This window comes from Eumetopias jubatus, unplaced genomic scaffold (genome assembly GCF_037043125.1).
Source record: "Eumetopias jubatus isolate StellerSeaLion01/CBP00866 unplaced genomic scaffold, mEumJub1_p1.0 scaffold_13, whole genome shotgun sequence".
Taxonomy (NCBI): Eukaryota; Metazoa; Chordata; class Mammalia; order Carnivora; family Otariidae; genus Eumetopias; species Eumetopias jubatus.
The window spans coordinates 7,330,654-7,344,798 of NW_028274819.1; the positions used below are offsets into that span (position 1 = coordinate 7,330,654).

Consider the following 14,145-nt stretch of genomic DNA (forward strand, 5'->3'; position numbering starts at 1 on the left):
GGTCCGCGTAACTCTATCTCGGCCAATTAGTAGCAGCCACGGGGACCCAACACATTCCCATACAATTTGGGGGTGATCATGGAGGAGCAAATTTTTCTTTTCTGAATCTAGTTCTCCAGGAAAGCATCTTATTTGTCAAATTGTCCTGAAATCTTCTGGAATGAGACTCGAAAACATTTTATTCCTCTTAAGCCCGTAATGTCTGTCCCTTGCACCCTCCCCCCCTCCAAGTGGTACGGCCCGCACAAAGCCCCACCTTCCTCCCCGCCTTAAGAGCCTGAGTCCTCCCCTAGGTTGAGTCCACTTGGAGACCGAGACGGTACCATCTGGGACTAATAAGCGGGGGGACTCCAGCCACCTGCCGGGCTGCCCTATTCCGCTCCGACCACCTCTCGCATCTCTTGCTCAGGCCGTGGGCACGAAGCCTAGATACGGTGGTGGGGCCACCGCTCCCGGCACCACGGAGGGTGCGCGGTGCGGCCAAAGAAAGTGTGCACTTGGTACGATCCACACTGAGCCCCGCCGGAAGTGAGGTGTCTCACCCCCGAAGTTCCGGCTCGCAGGGGGTGGGGAGTGTTGTTAACCGGAGCCGCCTCCGCAGTCGCGGGCATCGAGCTGGCTCGCGGCGCTGGGCTCCTGGTGAGTCGGCCGGGGTCGGGCCCGGGTTGTGGTTGGGAGTCGGGACCTGGGCCCTCCCCTTGAGGGCTCCGGGGTCGGCGCGGCCCCTCAGCCCGGCTCGCAGCTGTCAGCTGGCCGTAGACCTCAGGCGCCCGCGCGGCCGCTCTCCAGAGGCTGGGCCCCGCCTGCGACGTTCGCAGCTCCTGGCGATCACAGGTGCGGGGGCGCCCCGGGTCCTTCTCCGTGCCGCCGCTGCATCCCGGCGATCGGCCGTTTCTCCGCTGCCCCCAAGTGGACATTGCCCCGGGGGTTGGGGGACGCCAGGGTTCTAGGCTGACGTACCCCGCCCTCTCCCGCCGGGCGCGCGTCGCAGCTGCCCACCCTGGCCGAGCTGTCACCGGCGCTGTCGCTTGCCCGGCTGCGCCCCCCAGCGCCTGGCTTCTCACAGTCCAGGCGGCACGTTCCTGCTTCTGGAGGTTTCTGCGTTTGCATCCTCCCCATCATCTTCTCTTCAGAAGCCGTGGTAGCGGTTTCCCCTCCTCCAGCACGATTGCCTCTCCTCGTGCCTCCCTGGAGGCGGCGGCTTGGCAGGCGGCGTGGAAAGCCCTAGATTTGAAACAAGACTGACCCAGGCTCCAGGCCTTGCGTCAGTGGGCTCGCTTAACCCCTGTGAGCCTCCATTTTCTTATTTGTAAATTGGGGGAGCGTATGCTATTCTCGACGTCATGATTGTGAGGGTGAGGTGAGGCGGGTTTGTCCCCCCCCCCATTTGGTGACACCGCATGTCGTGCACTGTGCTGAGTTTGCACAGTGTGAGTATCACACAGGTCGTTCCTTCCCTTTCCCCACACAGGTCTCCAGGCCAGGGCAATGTTCCGCACCGCAGTGATGATGGCGGCCAGCCTGGCGCTGACTGGGGCCGTCGTGGCTCATGCCTACTACCTCAAGCACCAGTTCTACCCCACTGTGGTGTACTTGACCAAGTCCAGCCCCAGCATGGCAGTGAGTTCGGGGCTCAGGGTCGGGGGGAACTTCCTGGGCGGGGAGGAGTCTGCTTGAGGCAGGGGCGGAGCTAGAGGTCAGGTAAGTAGGAGAGAAGCCAAGTAGCCCACTAGCTGCCTGACTTTGAATTAATTGGGATGGGGACATAGGGAGGTTCCCGAATGATGAGCTCCAGACATAGCAGAGCAGAAAGTGACCTCAAACCATAGCTTCTTCTCACTCCTAGGTCCTCTACATCCAGGCCTTTGTCCTTGTCTTTCTCTTGGGCAAAGTGATGGGCAAGGTGTTCTTTGGACAGTTGAGGGCCGCAGAGATGGAGGTAAGATGTTCAGGACTCCAAAAGTGAGGGGCAGGGAGCTGGGCAAGCCGAATGTCCTGAGTTCCTCATCATTCCTTGTCCACCCCTCAGCACCTTCTGGAACGTTCCTGGTATGCTGTCACTGAGACTTGTCTGGCCTTCACCGTCTTTCGGGACGACTTCAGCCCCCGCTTTGTTGCACTCTTCACTCTCCTTCTCTTCCTCAAGTGTTTTCACTGGCTGGCTGAGGACCGTGTGGACTTTGTGAGTTGGGTGAGGGGGTTCTCTGAAGCAGATGGGAGCCAGGGAATGGCTTGGTGGATAGGCTTGGGCAGTGAAGGCTGGGTTGGGGATGTGGGGTGAGCCCCAGCCTTCCTGATGGGCTCCCTTTCTGCTCTGCCTTAGATGGAACGCAGCCCCAATATCTCCTGGCTCTTTCACTGCCGCATTGTCTGTGAGTGAGATCCATGGGAGGGGGGAGAGGGGAGCTGGAGGGAGAGGAGGCACCGTGGACGATTGGAACATGACAAGTCACTAAGCGTGGTCCTGTACCCTAGAGCACAGGCGTCCCCCTTGACCCACAGCTGTACAGGAAAGATAAATTGGGAAGTTCATTTGCATCATCTCTGCCCTGTTCCACTCCAGGGCTTCTCAGCTGCCCAGCCCCGTAGCTCTTGGCCTCCTCACCTGGAGCTCGGGCCGCTCTAATACCCTCTTAGGCAAAACTGGAGTTCCCAGGGGGCTGGGGTCAATGGAGTGTGCCATCTGACTAGATGGCTAGGGCCATGGTGGGCTTGAGGGGGGGAGGGAGGGGTCTTAAAGCAGGAAGTGGCTGTCAGGCCCTGCGCTGACCCCACCAACCCCCAATTTGGGGGGCCCCCACAGCTCTTATGTTCCTCCTGGGTATCCTGGACTTCCTCTTCGTCAGCCATGCCTATCACAGCATCCTGACCCGTGGGGCCTCTGTACAGCTGGTGTTTGGCTTTGAGGTAAAACTGGCTTGGGAGGTTGGGAGGACAAGCCTGAGGTGGCACTGAACGTGGCTTGAAGAACGCAACAAGCCCTTACCGGGCACCTGGTCTGGGGCCAGGCCTGTGCGGGCCACCAAGCAGCAGCCGTCAGTCAGTGTCAGCTCCCACCTTCTACACACGCGCACCTAATTAGCCTGATGGACAGCTGGGGAGGAGGTGATAACAGCTCCCACTGGTTGAGTGCTCACTTGTACGCTAGACCCTGTGCTGAGCACTTAGCCTGCATCTTTTCATCGGCAAAGCCATATCGTGACGAAGGGACAGTTAATTCTGTCATTTGATGGGCCGCCCGGGCTGGACAGGTCTGGTGAGTTGCCAGAAGTGACACCAGCCCGCGAGAGGAGGGGCTGGGAGGACGCAGCCATGTCCCAGCCGGCGCCCGGCACCGGCAGAGTGTGACTGCCGCCAGGGGGCGCTGTGTGCTTATGTTCCCCCTCCCCCTCCAGTACGCCATCCTGATGACTATGGTGCTCACCATCTTCATCAAGTATGTACTGCACTCTGTGGACCTCCAGAGCGAGAACCCCTGGGACAACAAGGCCGTCTACATGCTCTACACGGAGCTGTTCACAGGTGAGGAGAGCCTGGGCCTCCCCTGGCCTGGCCCAGCGCCCCCGGCCCTGCCTCGCAGGCCCTGTGACTGCCACTCTCTGCACCTCCCCCTGCCCCCAGGCTTCATCAAGGTTTTGCTCTACATGGCCTTCATGACCATCATGATCAAGGTGCACACCTTCCCTCTCTTTGCCATCCGGCCTATGTACCTGGCCATGAGGTAAGCCCAGCCCAGCCTGTCCTGCCCCCGACCCATACCTGATCCTCACCGCCCCCCTCACCCAGCTTTCACCAAAACTGGCCTTTCAGGCAGTTCAAGAAGGCTGTGACAGATGCCATCATGTCTCGCCGAGCCATCCGCAACATGAACACGCTGTAAGTGGGCCGGTCCGGCTGCCGTCCCAAGCGCTGCCCCAGGTTCCCCCGTCTGCACCTCTGGTCTTGACATATCCTTGGCCTGTCCTGACTAGGTATCCAGATGCCACCCCGGAGGAACTCCAGGCAATGGACAATGTCTGCATCATCTGCCGAGAAGAGATGGTGACTGGTGCCAAGAGACTGCCCTGCAATCACATTTTCCACACCAGGTGGGAGGGGCCCTGGGGGGCCTGACACAAGGGGAAAGGCTTTGGAAGGCAGGCCCCCGGGGACCTGCTGACCATCGCCTGGTCTTGACCCCCCAGCTGCCTGCGCTCCTGGTTCCAGCGGCAGCAGACCTGCCCTACCTGCCGTATGGACGTCCTCCGGGCATCACTGCCGACCCAGTCACCACCGCCCCCGGAACCTGCGGATCAGGGGCCACCGCCAGCTGCTCATCCCCCACCACTTCTGCCGCAGCCCCCCAACTGTGAGTGGCCCCCTCATTTGGCCATCCAACACACCCTGTTGAGCACTTGCCCTGAGCCGGGTATGGGAAACAGATGAATCAGACTCCCTGTCCTCCAGAAGTTCAGTCCGGGTGGAGAAGGGAGTCATAGGAAGAGCCATCAGTGGGTTGTAATCATGTGTCATCGGTGCCAAGCTCAGAGAGGCCCTTGGGAGCAGGGACAGAGTCCTAACGGCCAGCCTCTCGTGTGGGATTTGCCTCTATCTCACTTTGGACCTTTTCTCACTGCCCTGTCCTCTCTGCAGTCCCCCAGGGCCTCCTGCCTCCCTTTCCTCCAGGCATGTTCCCGCTGTGGCCCCCCATGGGCCCCTTCCCACCTGTCCCACCTCCCCCCAGCTCAGGAGAGGCTGTGGCCCCTCCATCCACCAGTGCAGGTGAGTCTTTTGGGGACTGCCACAGCCAAGGGGTGGGAGGAATGGAAGCGGAGGCCTCTTAACACTCCCCAACTTCCTGTTCTTACTCTTCAGCAGCCCTTTCTCGGCCCAGTGGAGCAGCCACCACCGCTGCTTCTGCAGCCTCTGCCTCGGCCCCCGCCCCTGGCTCCGCCCCAGCCCCTGAGGCTGGCCCCACCCCAGGCTTCCCCTTCCCGCCCCCCTGGATGGGCATGCCCCTGCCTCCACCTTTTGGTAAGCTGAGCCACACTCGGGGTTGATCTGGAAGGTAGGGGGCGTTAGGCCCAGGCTGAGCCTCTGCCTCTCTCCAGCCTTCCCCCCGATGCCCGTGCCCCCTGCGGGCTTTGCTGGGCTGACCCCAGAGGAGCTGCGGGCTCTGGAAGGCCACGAGCGGCAGCACCTGGAGGCTCGGCTGCAGAGCTTGCGCAACATCCACACGCTGCTGGATGCCGCCATGCTGCAGATCAACCAGTACCTCACCGTGCTCGCTTCCTTGGGGTAAGTCCGCGCGGGGCCCCGGGATGGGCGGTGGCAGTGTGGAGCTGCCAACAGAAGGCCCCCAGCCAGGGTTCTTGGCCTTTTCCTCTTCTGCCACTCCGTGATGCCTGTTAATTCAGGCTGACCTATCTGTAGCATACCAGGATCTCCAGGTTCTCGAGGCCTCTGTCCTCTCGCTGAAGAAGGCCTGCTCGGTCTCAGGACTGACGTTGATTAGAGAGCTGATTTTGAATCTTGTTCCTTTACGTTTTTCTAAAATCAAATTACTCCTAACTCCTAGTGCTTTAGTTCACCATGTATGCTCTTCTCACATATGGTGACCATGTGCCTGGGAACCACTACCCCTGATCTGAGTCAGCAAATAAAGTCACCCCAGCGCCAGCCTGGCCTAAGTTCAAGTCCTGGTCCCACCACTCACTTGCTCGGTGACCACTGTCACCTTTTTTGAATAGAAGGGTTCTAAGTCCTGTCCACAGGTCACGTGCACAGAGTGCCTGGCACACAGCAGTGACCGCACAGGCTTGGAGGGGAGCCGGAGTTTGAGATTTGAGTGCAGTTTTATTCAGTGCAAAGCCTTCGGGTGCCCCGTAAGGAGTCTGGCACTCACTAGAGAGTGCAGTGTCAGGGTGAACAAGGCCGACGGTTCGTGCCAGCCGGTGATTTACAGCCCATCTGTGGTATGGACCCACGAGGACGTTCGCCTGTGTCTGCTGCTAACTCAGACTGCAGACGGACGTCAGTGCTGACGCTACCCTGCAAGGCTCACAAGGGGCAGGAGAATCTGCCCAATCATGCCAGGATGTCAAGGCCTCACCTGCCTCTTCCTTCTCTTCCTAGGCCCCCCCGGCCTGCCACCTCAGTCAGCCCCACTGAGGAGACTGCCCCTGCAGTTGTCCCTACTGCCCCCCCCACCAGCATCCCCAGCTCTGAGACTACCACCCCATCCCCAGGAGTCTCCCCACCAGCCCCTGAGCCTGAAAAGCCTCCAGGTAGTCTCGGTCAGCCTGGGGAGGGGGGGAGCAGGGAAGAAACTTCTCTCGGTTCCACTTCTGAACTCTGTCCCCAGCTCCTGAGTCAGTAGGCACAGAGGAGCTACCTGAGGATGGGGAGCCAGATGCAGCAGAGCTCCGTCGCCGCCGCCTGCAAAAGTTGGAGTCCCCTATTGCCCACTGACACTACCCCAGTCCTACCCCTGCCTCCACTCTCTTGAGCAGCCCTTGCTGTAACACATCCTGCCACCAAGTGCCCGCTCCCTGTCTAATGTGCACCAGGGAGTAACGACCCCCAGCTCTGAGACAAAGGAGGTGGCATCCCCTAGGCCAAGTGGAAAGATGCCTGAGGCCCCAGTTGACCCCAGCCCTTCCAGACCCGGGCAGCCATGGGGATCTCGGGTCCGTTCCAGCCTTTCTCTCCCACCCTTCAGCCTGTTCCACTGGGGCCGTGAAGGCAGGAGGCGCACCGCAGTCTCTGGGAGAAGGGGCAGCCCCTCCAGGCCCCACTTTGTGTGTGAGTGAAGTCGCTTCAGTGCTAAACAGTATTAGCTCCCCAATCCCATGTGTGAACTTAAGGGGCTGGAGGCAGGCCAGGAACTTGCTCCCTGGGCCACCCGCCAAGACTGGTACTGCTGTCCCTTTTCTTACCCTAAACTCCCCAGAATCCTCTGTGATGGTGGCTGTGTCACTTACGCCCTGTGGTGTTTCCACGTCTTGCAATCGCACAGCTCAGGGAAAGGAGGGCCTGGGGGTGGAGGAGCGGGGGGGGCAGCACGAGGTGCCCTGCCCCTTCCTCCAGGTCCCCCTCTCCCTGCAGTTTGTCTATCAAGTGAGACCATTCCTCCTCTCACCCAGCAACCACTGCCCAGCCTCACGCCAGGCTGAGGGCTCATGTGTCTGCTCCTGAACCACTGCAAGCCCCAGAATCTGTGGAAGGCCACTTCTCAACTTAACAGAACTTCTCTTGAGTTTAGAAGAATTGGAACTACTTCCTTGTCTTTTGGCTTAATTTTGTCTTTAACTTGAATGCTTGATCCTAGGAAAGAGGAGCAAGAATGTCAGGCTCCTGGTTTTTCCAGTTGAGAAAAGGCACTGGGCCAGGTAGGGACCACAGGAGCCGAGGCCCGCCTGCCCCCGTCTTTTTTTCCCTCAGTTCTGTGTTACAAGAGTTGCTGGAGACAGTTTCAGATGATTATTTAATTTGTAAATATTGTACAAATTTTAATAGCTTAAATTGTATATACAGCCAAATAAAGACTCGCGTTAATGACTGGTGGAGCTGGTGTCACAGGATCAGTGTGCCAGGCTGCTTTTTCTTGCTCAGGCTGTCGACTTGAGAATCCCCAGGGGTGTGGGTTTCTTTAGACAAGTCATTAAATGATGAAGATACCCCCATTTTCCATACGAAGAAACTGAGCCCCAGAAAGGTTAAGTTTCCTGCCTTAGGTCAGAGGACAAGTAGGGGAGTCAGCCTTTGAACCCTGTCCCTAACTAGTTGGAGGGTGGGATGAGGGTGGGCACTCAGGCCTCTGACCTTTGTAACTCCCAAGAACGGGGCAAATGTGAAGGCTTGTTGGCTGGGGGTGGGACAGATGGCAGGGGCAAAAGGCCAGCATCTTTCTTCCTGCAAAGCCCCTGTCCAGCCTTGATACCAGGCCAGCAAGCTGGGAAGGCAGGCTGGCTGTGCTGGACTGCTGCGAGCTCCCGAGCACCCCCTTGTGGAAAGACCAGCTCAGGCTAATCACTTAGCTTCTTAGAGCTAGCAATGTAATCAGACCCAACTCTCCCTAGAATGGAGCCAAGGTGACTGGGCCTTCTACTTATCCATGGATAAAAGGAATGAGCCCAGGGGCTGACACGGACCTTCTATGCCTGCACTTGGAACTGAAGATGTCCGGGACCCATGCCTGAGTCCTCTGTGTTCATGGCCTCCACCGAACCAGGTCTGGCCTGGAACAAGAGCTTGAGAATGTCTGCAGCAGTGAGGGTCTAAGAGCCAAGGAAGAAATGTACTCAGTGGGTTTGCCCTGTGCTACCCTCCCCTAAACTGGGTTGGGCTATTACTTTCACCAGTCAGCAACCTCCAAAATTTGAACAGCTGAGCCCAATGAGCTCCAATGAAGGCGGGGTCTCCACTCAGGCAGCCCTCCCCCACTGCTGGCACCTGTAGAGAGGGTCCTGTTTCCCCCTTAATGTGAGCGAGGCCTGCTCTGAAGCCCTTTAGCCCTGACTCTGCCCCGCCCAAGCTCTTAGCCGTGGCATTTATACCTCCTGTCCCAGTTGCTCCAACAACCACTTCCCTCCTCCCGAGACCCCCTGGACTCTGGTCTGTGGGGGCTGCTATCATGCAGGCTGCTCAGCTGGGCCTCAGAAGCCCTTCTCCAAGAGCCACGCTTTGAGCTGCTGGTCAAAGTAGCCCTTGACCCGCAGGGTACCTGTCACCTCATTGATCTGGGTGACAGGTGTCTTCCCCAACAGTGGACTCAGAAAATCTTCCACATCCTTCTGCAAGGCCTGGGGAGGGAGAGGGGGGACAATGATAAATCAAGCCTGGTCAGACCATCCCCTCTAGTAGACTGCCATCCTTTCAGCCCTGAAAGGCTCAGAATCAGTCCCTGTCCCATGCCCTCACTTACCCAGATGTCCCCCTCCACCTTTCGGATCACAGTCATCTGGCGGTTGCCATGTGTGATGTCCTTGTAGACAGGGATGTTGTGCATTCGAGAGCGCCGCACAAAGTAGGGCAGGTTGGGTGGGGGGTCTGTTACATGGAAGAATGGTGAGAAGCCAAATCTCCCCAGGCTTTATGCCACCTTAGCCGAAGCCCTTCCCCTCACAGTCTACACAGACTCAGTGCACCCAATGGTAAAGCCACCTCTAGATTTCAGGTCAGAAGACCTGCTCTTTCCCTAAATTTAAGCCAGGACCAGCTGGTTCGACCTGGTAACCTCACAGGCCCAGCGTAGGGCCTGGCAGCAGAAGGTGCTCAAGAAATGAAGTTAGGGCCACGCCTCCCTGGATCTTTAGGTCCCGATCTGGGGCGAATCCTGCACTTCTCCCCTGGGTCAGGGAGGCTAATAACCTCTGGCGCAAAGAAATGGGGATTTACAGCACTGAACACCTACCTACCACATGCTGGGCTCTGTGCTGAGTGCTTTATGTACTGAGCAGATTATCTCCATTTTGCTGAAACTGAGGATGGGAGAAGCTAAGTGACTAACTCATGATCACACTGGCAACGGACAGCAGAGCCAAATTTGAACCCAGAACTGCCCAACTACCAAGCTGTGTTCTCAAGTATGGTACAAGACTTACTCGGGTGGGAGTGGGGGTCCCAGCTCTTAGGTCTTCTATGCTTCACTTTTCCCGAATGGGAAGACCTCATCCCGACTGTGTGGGTGGATGGGTACCAGTAAAACAGGGCTGCATTCCCAGGCCCTTCCTTGAACATGAGACAGATGCTAAGCCCTGACAGACCTCCACACAAGTCCTGAACCCACTGGGGAATCCAGAGCCTCAACTGGGGAGGTAGACCACTAGGGAGAGGGAGATTTCCCTCTGTAAACCTCAAGCCATCCCCATCGCCCAGCTCACCTCTGGGTGGCTGCCAACCACTGGGAGTGGGATAGTGTTCATGCTTTGGGGGCTTTGGGATGCCGGTAGGGGGTAACAGGCGCTCGACAAACTGGTATTCATCCACAGACTCCACAAAGCTGGGGTAATCAGGAGGCTCCTGGGTCTGGCTCTGAGGCCAAAAACAAACACAAACAACCACTGTTCCCATCAGACCACCCACTACACACCCACCCAACAAAAGAGGCAGACCTTAAGTAAAAAAAAGGAAACACCACAGTTGCAAAGAATGGCTAAATAAAAGCCTGGAGATAGGAAAGCCCCCGACTTCAGTTTGCCGGGGTAGAGGTGAGTCTGGAAAAGAAATTCAGGCACTCTGAAGGGCCCCCCTCTCTTGAGATTTCTGTGGGACTTAAAAGCCAAAGTCAATCTACTGTCTGACCGACATAGCCTTTTTGAGTATTTTAAAGTTTCCTCTAAACATTCCATTGAAATATTGTAGTTCTGGATTAGGCACTTTCAGCAATCGTGATAATGCACTCACATCATCCGATGTGACCCTCGCTTACCTGGAACATTTTGGCCTCATATAAACATCGCCAGCCACTGGACTAAATGTATTACGGGTATTGTTTTGACTTAATTCTTAAAATGACACAGGTTAGGTATTTTATTACCCCTTTTTTCCATCTGGGAAAAATTAAGACACTAATAAACAATCGACCTAAGGTAACTCTCTGCAATCTGTCCTCCCATCCTCCAGCCTTAAGATCCTTCCTGGACACTTCTCCCAACAGATACCCCGGAGTCCTGATAGGCCCCGGGGTTACAAGAAGAGGGAAGCAGAATGAAGGGACCTTGTATATCATGAACTCTAGGTTCCCATTCGTGTCACCAATGATCTGGGGCCGACCCCCTACCCTGTGGAACAGCATCCCTTTTAAAAAATTAGTAGGAGTTGGGCGCCTGGGTGGCTCAGTTGGTTAAGCGACTGCCTTTGGCTCAGGTCATGATCCTGGAGTCCCGGGATCCAGTCCCGCATCGGGCTCCCTGGAGTCTGCTTCTCCCTCTGACCCTCCCCCCCTCTCATGTGCTCTCTCTCTTTCTCGCTCTCTCAAATAAATATTAAAAAAAAAAATTAGCAGGAGTCGATTGCAGCCCCTCCCAGTTCTGACTAACCCAAGTTATCCACTAATCAGGTTCCCTAAGCCCCACACACCGAGGCGCCCTGCAGGCCTTGAACCTTGTTTCTATCTTGTATCTGAGCTCCAGGGTTACAGGAATGACAATGAGATTCAACGCAGCCCTCTTCCCACACCTCCAGGCTCAGTGTTCTCACCAGCCGCCGTAGCCCGCAGCCCGGCGGCACGCCGGTTCTCCACCCTCTCACCGTAGCCCGGAACATGGCCGCTGCCATCTTGAACTGCTCCCGCACCCGGGCCTTCTGCGCGCACAACCGGCCAGATCCCGCCCCTTCCTGGGCGCGCCCGGGACCGAAAGAACGCCTGCGCAAAGCCGTAAAGAGGCGGAGCTAGGACTGCCGTGGGCGGTACAAAAACCAAAGGCTCTAGCGGTCGCCCAGCAGTGACGTAGCACGCAGCAGGCGGAGAGGACGTGCGCGCTCTTGCTCCTTCCTCTTTCTCGACTCCATCTTCGCGGTAGTGGCTGCGGTGCCCGCGGTTCAGGTAAGATTTGGGCCACCGCTGGATCTTGAGGGCTTATTAGCAGGTTGGCCGCAAGTCAGAGAGCACGGGAAAAATAGAGGGAGAGGATGTGTTCTGACGGCCAGCTTCCGGTCACTAGCCGACCCCCCGCCCTGGCAGGCCCGGCCTTAACCCACGTGAGATCCCACGACCACCTATGTCCCAGCGCGATAGGTGCCGGCCCGCCACCTTCCCCCGACTCCCTCTCCCAGAGCATTCTTCTCTTACGAGCTTCTCTTTCTTCAGTCGCCGACATGCAGCTCTTTGTCCGCGCCCAGGAGCTACACACCCTCGAGGTGACCGGCCAGGAGACGGTCGCCCAGATCAAGGTAAGGCTACGTGGTGCTTCCTGAGCCCCGTCCTCTTGGTGTTTTTCATTCTCCACCCCGCCCCCCCCCCCCCCCGCGCGCTAACGCTGATGAGTCTTATATTTCCCCGTAGGCTCACGTAGCCTCCCTGGAGGGCATCGCTCCAGAAGATCAAGTCGTGCTCCTGGCAGGCACGCCCCTGGAGGATGAGGCTACCCTAGGTCATTGTGGAGTGGAGGCTCTGACCACCCTGGAAGTAGCTGGCCGCATGCTTGGAGGTGAGTTGGGGAGCATTGTTCTTTGAAATGTTTGTAAGCTCATAATGAGTGTGGGGTGTGAAGTTCAGTGTCCTCAACCCAGGGTGGTTCTTCCTGTTTACCTTGTTCATTAAGAGGTCCATGGGAGACTGAGCCAGAGTCTGGTTCTGTTTCAGTTATTTACTAGCCCCTTGTTTGCTCACTAAGATCAAGCCAAACTAGATTCCCCAAGGTGCTCTTCCGCTTTTGTTTAAAGTCAGGGGCGGGAAAATCCTGAAGTGAAATCCTGAAATGTACCATACTAAATAAACACTCTTGGGTCAAACGTCATATCTGTGTAACTTTGTTCTCATTCTCTGTCGGTCCCTGTTTATCTTTAAAGGCTTGAGTTGAGGGAGAAGGGATTCTACTGGGTGGGGCCTTCTTGCTCTCCTGTCTTCTGACCTCCTTTCCCACCGCAGGTAAAGTCCATGGCTCTCTGGCCCGTGCTGGGAAAGTAAGAGGGCAGACTCCCAAGGTAGGTGAGAGTACTAATGGTGGTGTTTAGACTTTGGGTTTTTGGGTTTTTGTGTGAGGGTTTTGTTTTGTTTGTTTGTTTTTAAGCTAAGCCAAGACCTTTGGTCTTTGCTCTATTTGCCTTCTCCCTCCCTGGAGTTAAGACTGTGGGGAGGCATGGGAGGTCTGATCATCCCACCCTTTTCCCAGGTGGCCAAACAGGAGAAAAAGAAGAAGAAGACAGGTCGAGCCAAGCGACGGATGCAGTACAACCGGCGCTTTGTCAACGTTGTGCCCACATTTGGCAAGAAGAAGGGCCCCAATGCCAACTCTTAAGTCCATTGTAATCCTGGCTCTCCCCAATAAAGCCATTTAGTTCAGTCATCTCACTGTTTCATCTTCACGTGCAGGGTCTTGGGAAGATACACAGCTTCTAGGGCCAGTGGTGTGTTCATTCAAACAGTGAGGCCTGGTTCTGGTCTCTTGGCCCAGTCAGGTTGGAAGAGGTGGGGGCCCTCAGCTGGGATGGGGAAGGTGTGGTAAATAACAAGAAAAGGCTTAGCATGAAAATTGGTAACCCCAGATGGTAACTCTTCAGATGGAGAGTTGGGGAAATTTCCGGTCCAAATAACTTGATAATTCTCCCAAATCCTTTTTGTTTTTGTTCCTTTTTTTTTTTTTTTGAGATTTATTTGAGCGAGAGAGTGGGGGAGGGGCAGAGGTTGAGAATCTTAGCAGACCTTCCACTGAGCATGGGATTCCACACAGGGCTCCATCTCAAAGATCTGAGCTGAAACCAAGAGTCAGATCTTTAACCGAATAAGCCATCCAGGCGCCTTGTTCTTGTTCTTTAAACAGAGAAGATAAGAATCGTCTGTGGGAGGATCAGTAGAGAAGTCTTGAGTAGAAGATGTTATCAGGGAAGGCCAGTCAGACCCTTCCTGGACTTCAAACCAGCTATGGCCTTAGTGGAATCCAAGGTAGGGGTCTAGTATGTCCCTACTCTGGAAAGTGGGGTGACCCTATTGGGGAGGAGGTCAGCAATGCCGGCCCTGAAAGAATTCACCCAAGGCAGAACAAAGGAGATGGAAGTTTATTGAATACACTGCAAGGGAGCAGAGGAGAGACTGTCTGCTAGGAGGCAGTGGGGGGGGGGGGCTGTAGTTAAGAGGGAGGGGGAGGAGGTAGGGGAACTTGTGAAACTTTACTTTTTTTCAGTTCCTGTGCCTGCTTGTAAGCAGCCCATTGGTCAGCAAGGGCTTACGGTTCTTCTGAGGTGGGTTTCCTCATGGACCTGTTTGCATTCAGCCGGGTGGTTGCCATGGGCCCTTCTACCTTACTCGGGCTTCCATTGCCCAAGCCTGTTGCCTAAAAGTGGCCCTACAGAAAGCATTGCCTGATTACACTGGCATTGTGGTAACCTTGTTTGCACCTTAACCTAATCATAGCTCAGGTTGGTGGGTTGGTTGGTTGGGTGTTCCTAGGAGTGGAATTCTCTGGCACTGATTGAAGGTTCCCCTAGCAACATGGGTACCCACTC

General features: G+C 56.3%; 3 protein-coding genes across 6 annotated transcripts; 2 read left to right on the forward strand and 1 right to left on the reverse strand.

Annotated features, from left to right (window-relative positions):
- Positions 1–325: 325 nt before the first annotated feature.
- SYVN1 (synoviolin 1) lies at positions 326–7,562 on the forward strand. 3 transcript variants are annotated; one of them, XM_028117869.2, is made up of 16 exons: positions 326–834; positions 1,472–1,620; positions 1,847–1,939; positions 2,030–2,182; positions 2,324–2,372; positions 2,804–2,907; positions 3,396–3,522; positions 3,622–3,721; positions 3,811–3,876; positions 3,972–4,088; positions 4,185–4,348; positions 4,633–4,761; positions 4,855–5,013; positions 5,091–5,277; positions 6,115–6,266; positions 6,344–7,562. In XM_028117869.2, the coding sequence occupies exons 2-16, from the start codon at positions 1,489–1,491 to the stop codon at positions 6,448–6,450; spliced, it is 1,839 nt and encodes a 612-aa protein (XP_027973670.1). In that variant the 5' UTR covers positions 326–834; positions 1,472–1,488; the 3' UTR covers positions 6,451–7,562. The 3 variants fall into 3 exon arrangements, with proteins under 3 accessions (XP_027973670.1, XP_087874318.1, XP_087874317.1); XM_088018192.1 differs by having other exon boundaries at positions 4,858–5,013; XM_088018191.1 differs by having other exon boundaries at positions 326–639.
- On the reverse strand, positions 7,447–11,319 carry MRPL49 (mitochondrial ribosomal protein L49). 2 transcript variants are annotated; one of them, XM_028117870.1, is made up of 4 exons: positions 11,161–11,319; positions 9,864–10,014; positions 8,906–9,030; positions 7,447–8,783 (listed from the first exon to the last, which is right to left on the reverse strand). In XM_028117870.1, exons 1-4 carry the CDS (start codon positions 11,257–11,259, stop codon positions 8,637–8,639), a joined length of 522 nt encoding a protein of 173 aa, XP_027973671.1. In that variant the 5' UTR covers positions 11,260–11,319; the 3' UTR covers positions 7,447–8,636. The 2 variants fall into 2 exon arrangements, with proteins under 2 accessions (XP_027973671.1, XP_027973672.1); XM_028117871.2 differs by having other exon boundaries at positions 11,182–11,317.
- A 108-nt stretch (positions 11,320–11,427) lies between these two features.
- On the forward strand, positions 11,428–12,989 carry FAU (FAU ubiquitin like and ribosomal protein S30 fusion). The gene is made up of 5 exons (XM_028117877.2): positions 11,428–11,527; positions 11,792–11,874; positions 11,987–12,131; positions 12,572–12,627; positions 12,816–12,989. The coding sequence occupies exons 2-5, from the start codon at positions 11,800–11,802 to the stop codon at positions 12,939–12,941; spliced, it is 402 nt and encodes a 133-aa protein (XP_027973678.1). The 5' UTR covers positions 11,428–11,527; positions 11,792–11,799; the 3' UTR covers positions 12,942–12,989.
- The last annotated feature ends 1,156 nt before the right edge of the window (positions 12,990–14,145 follow it).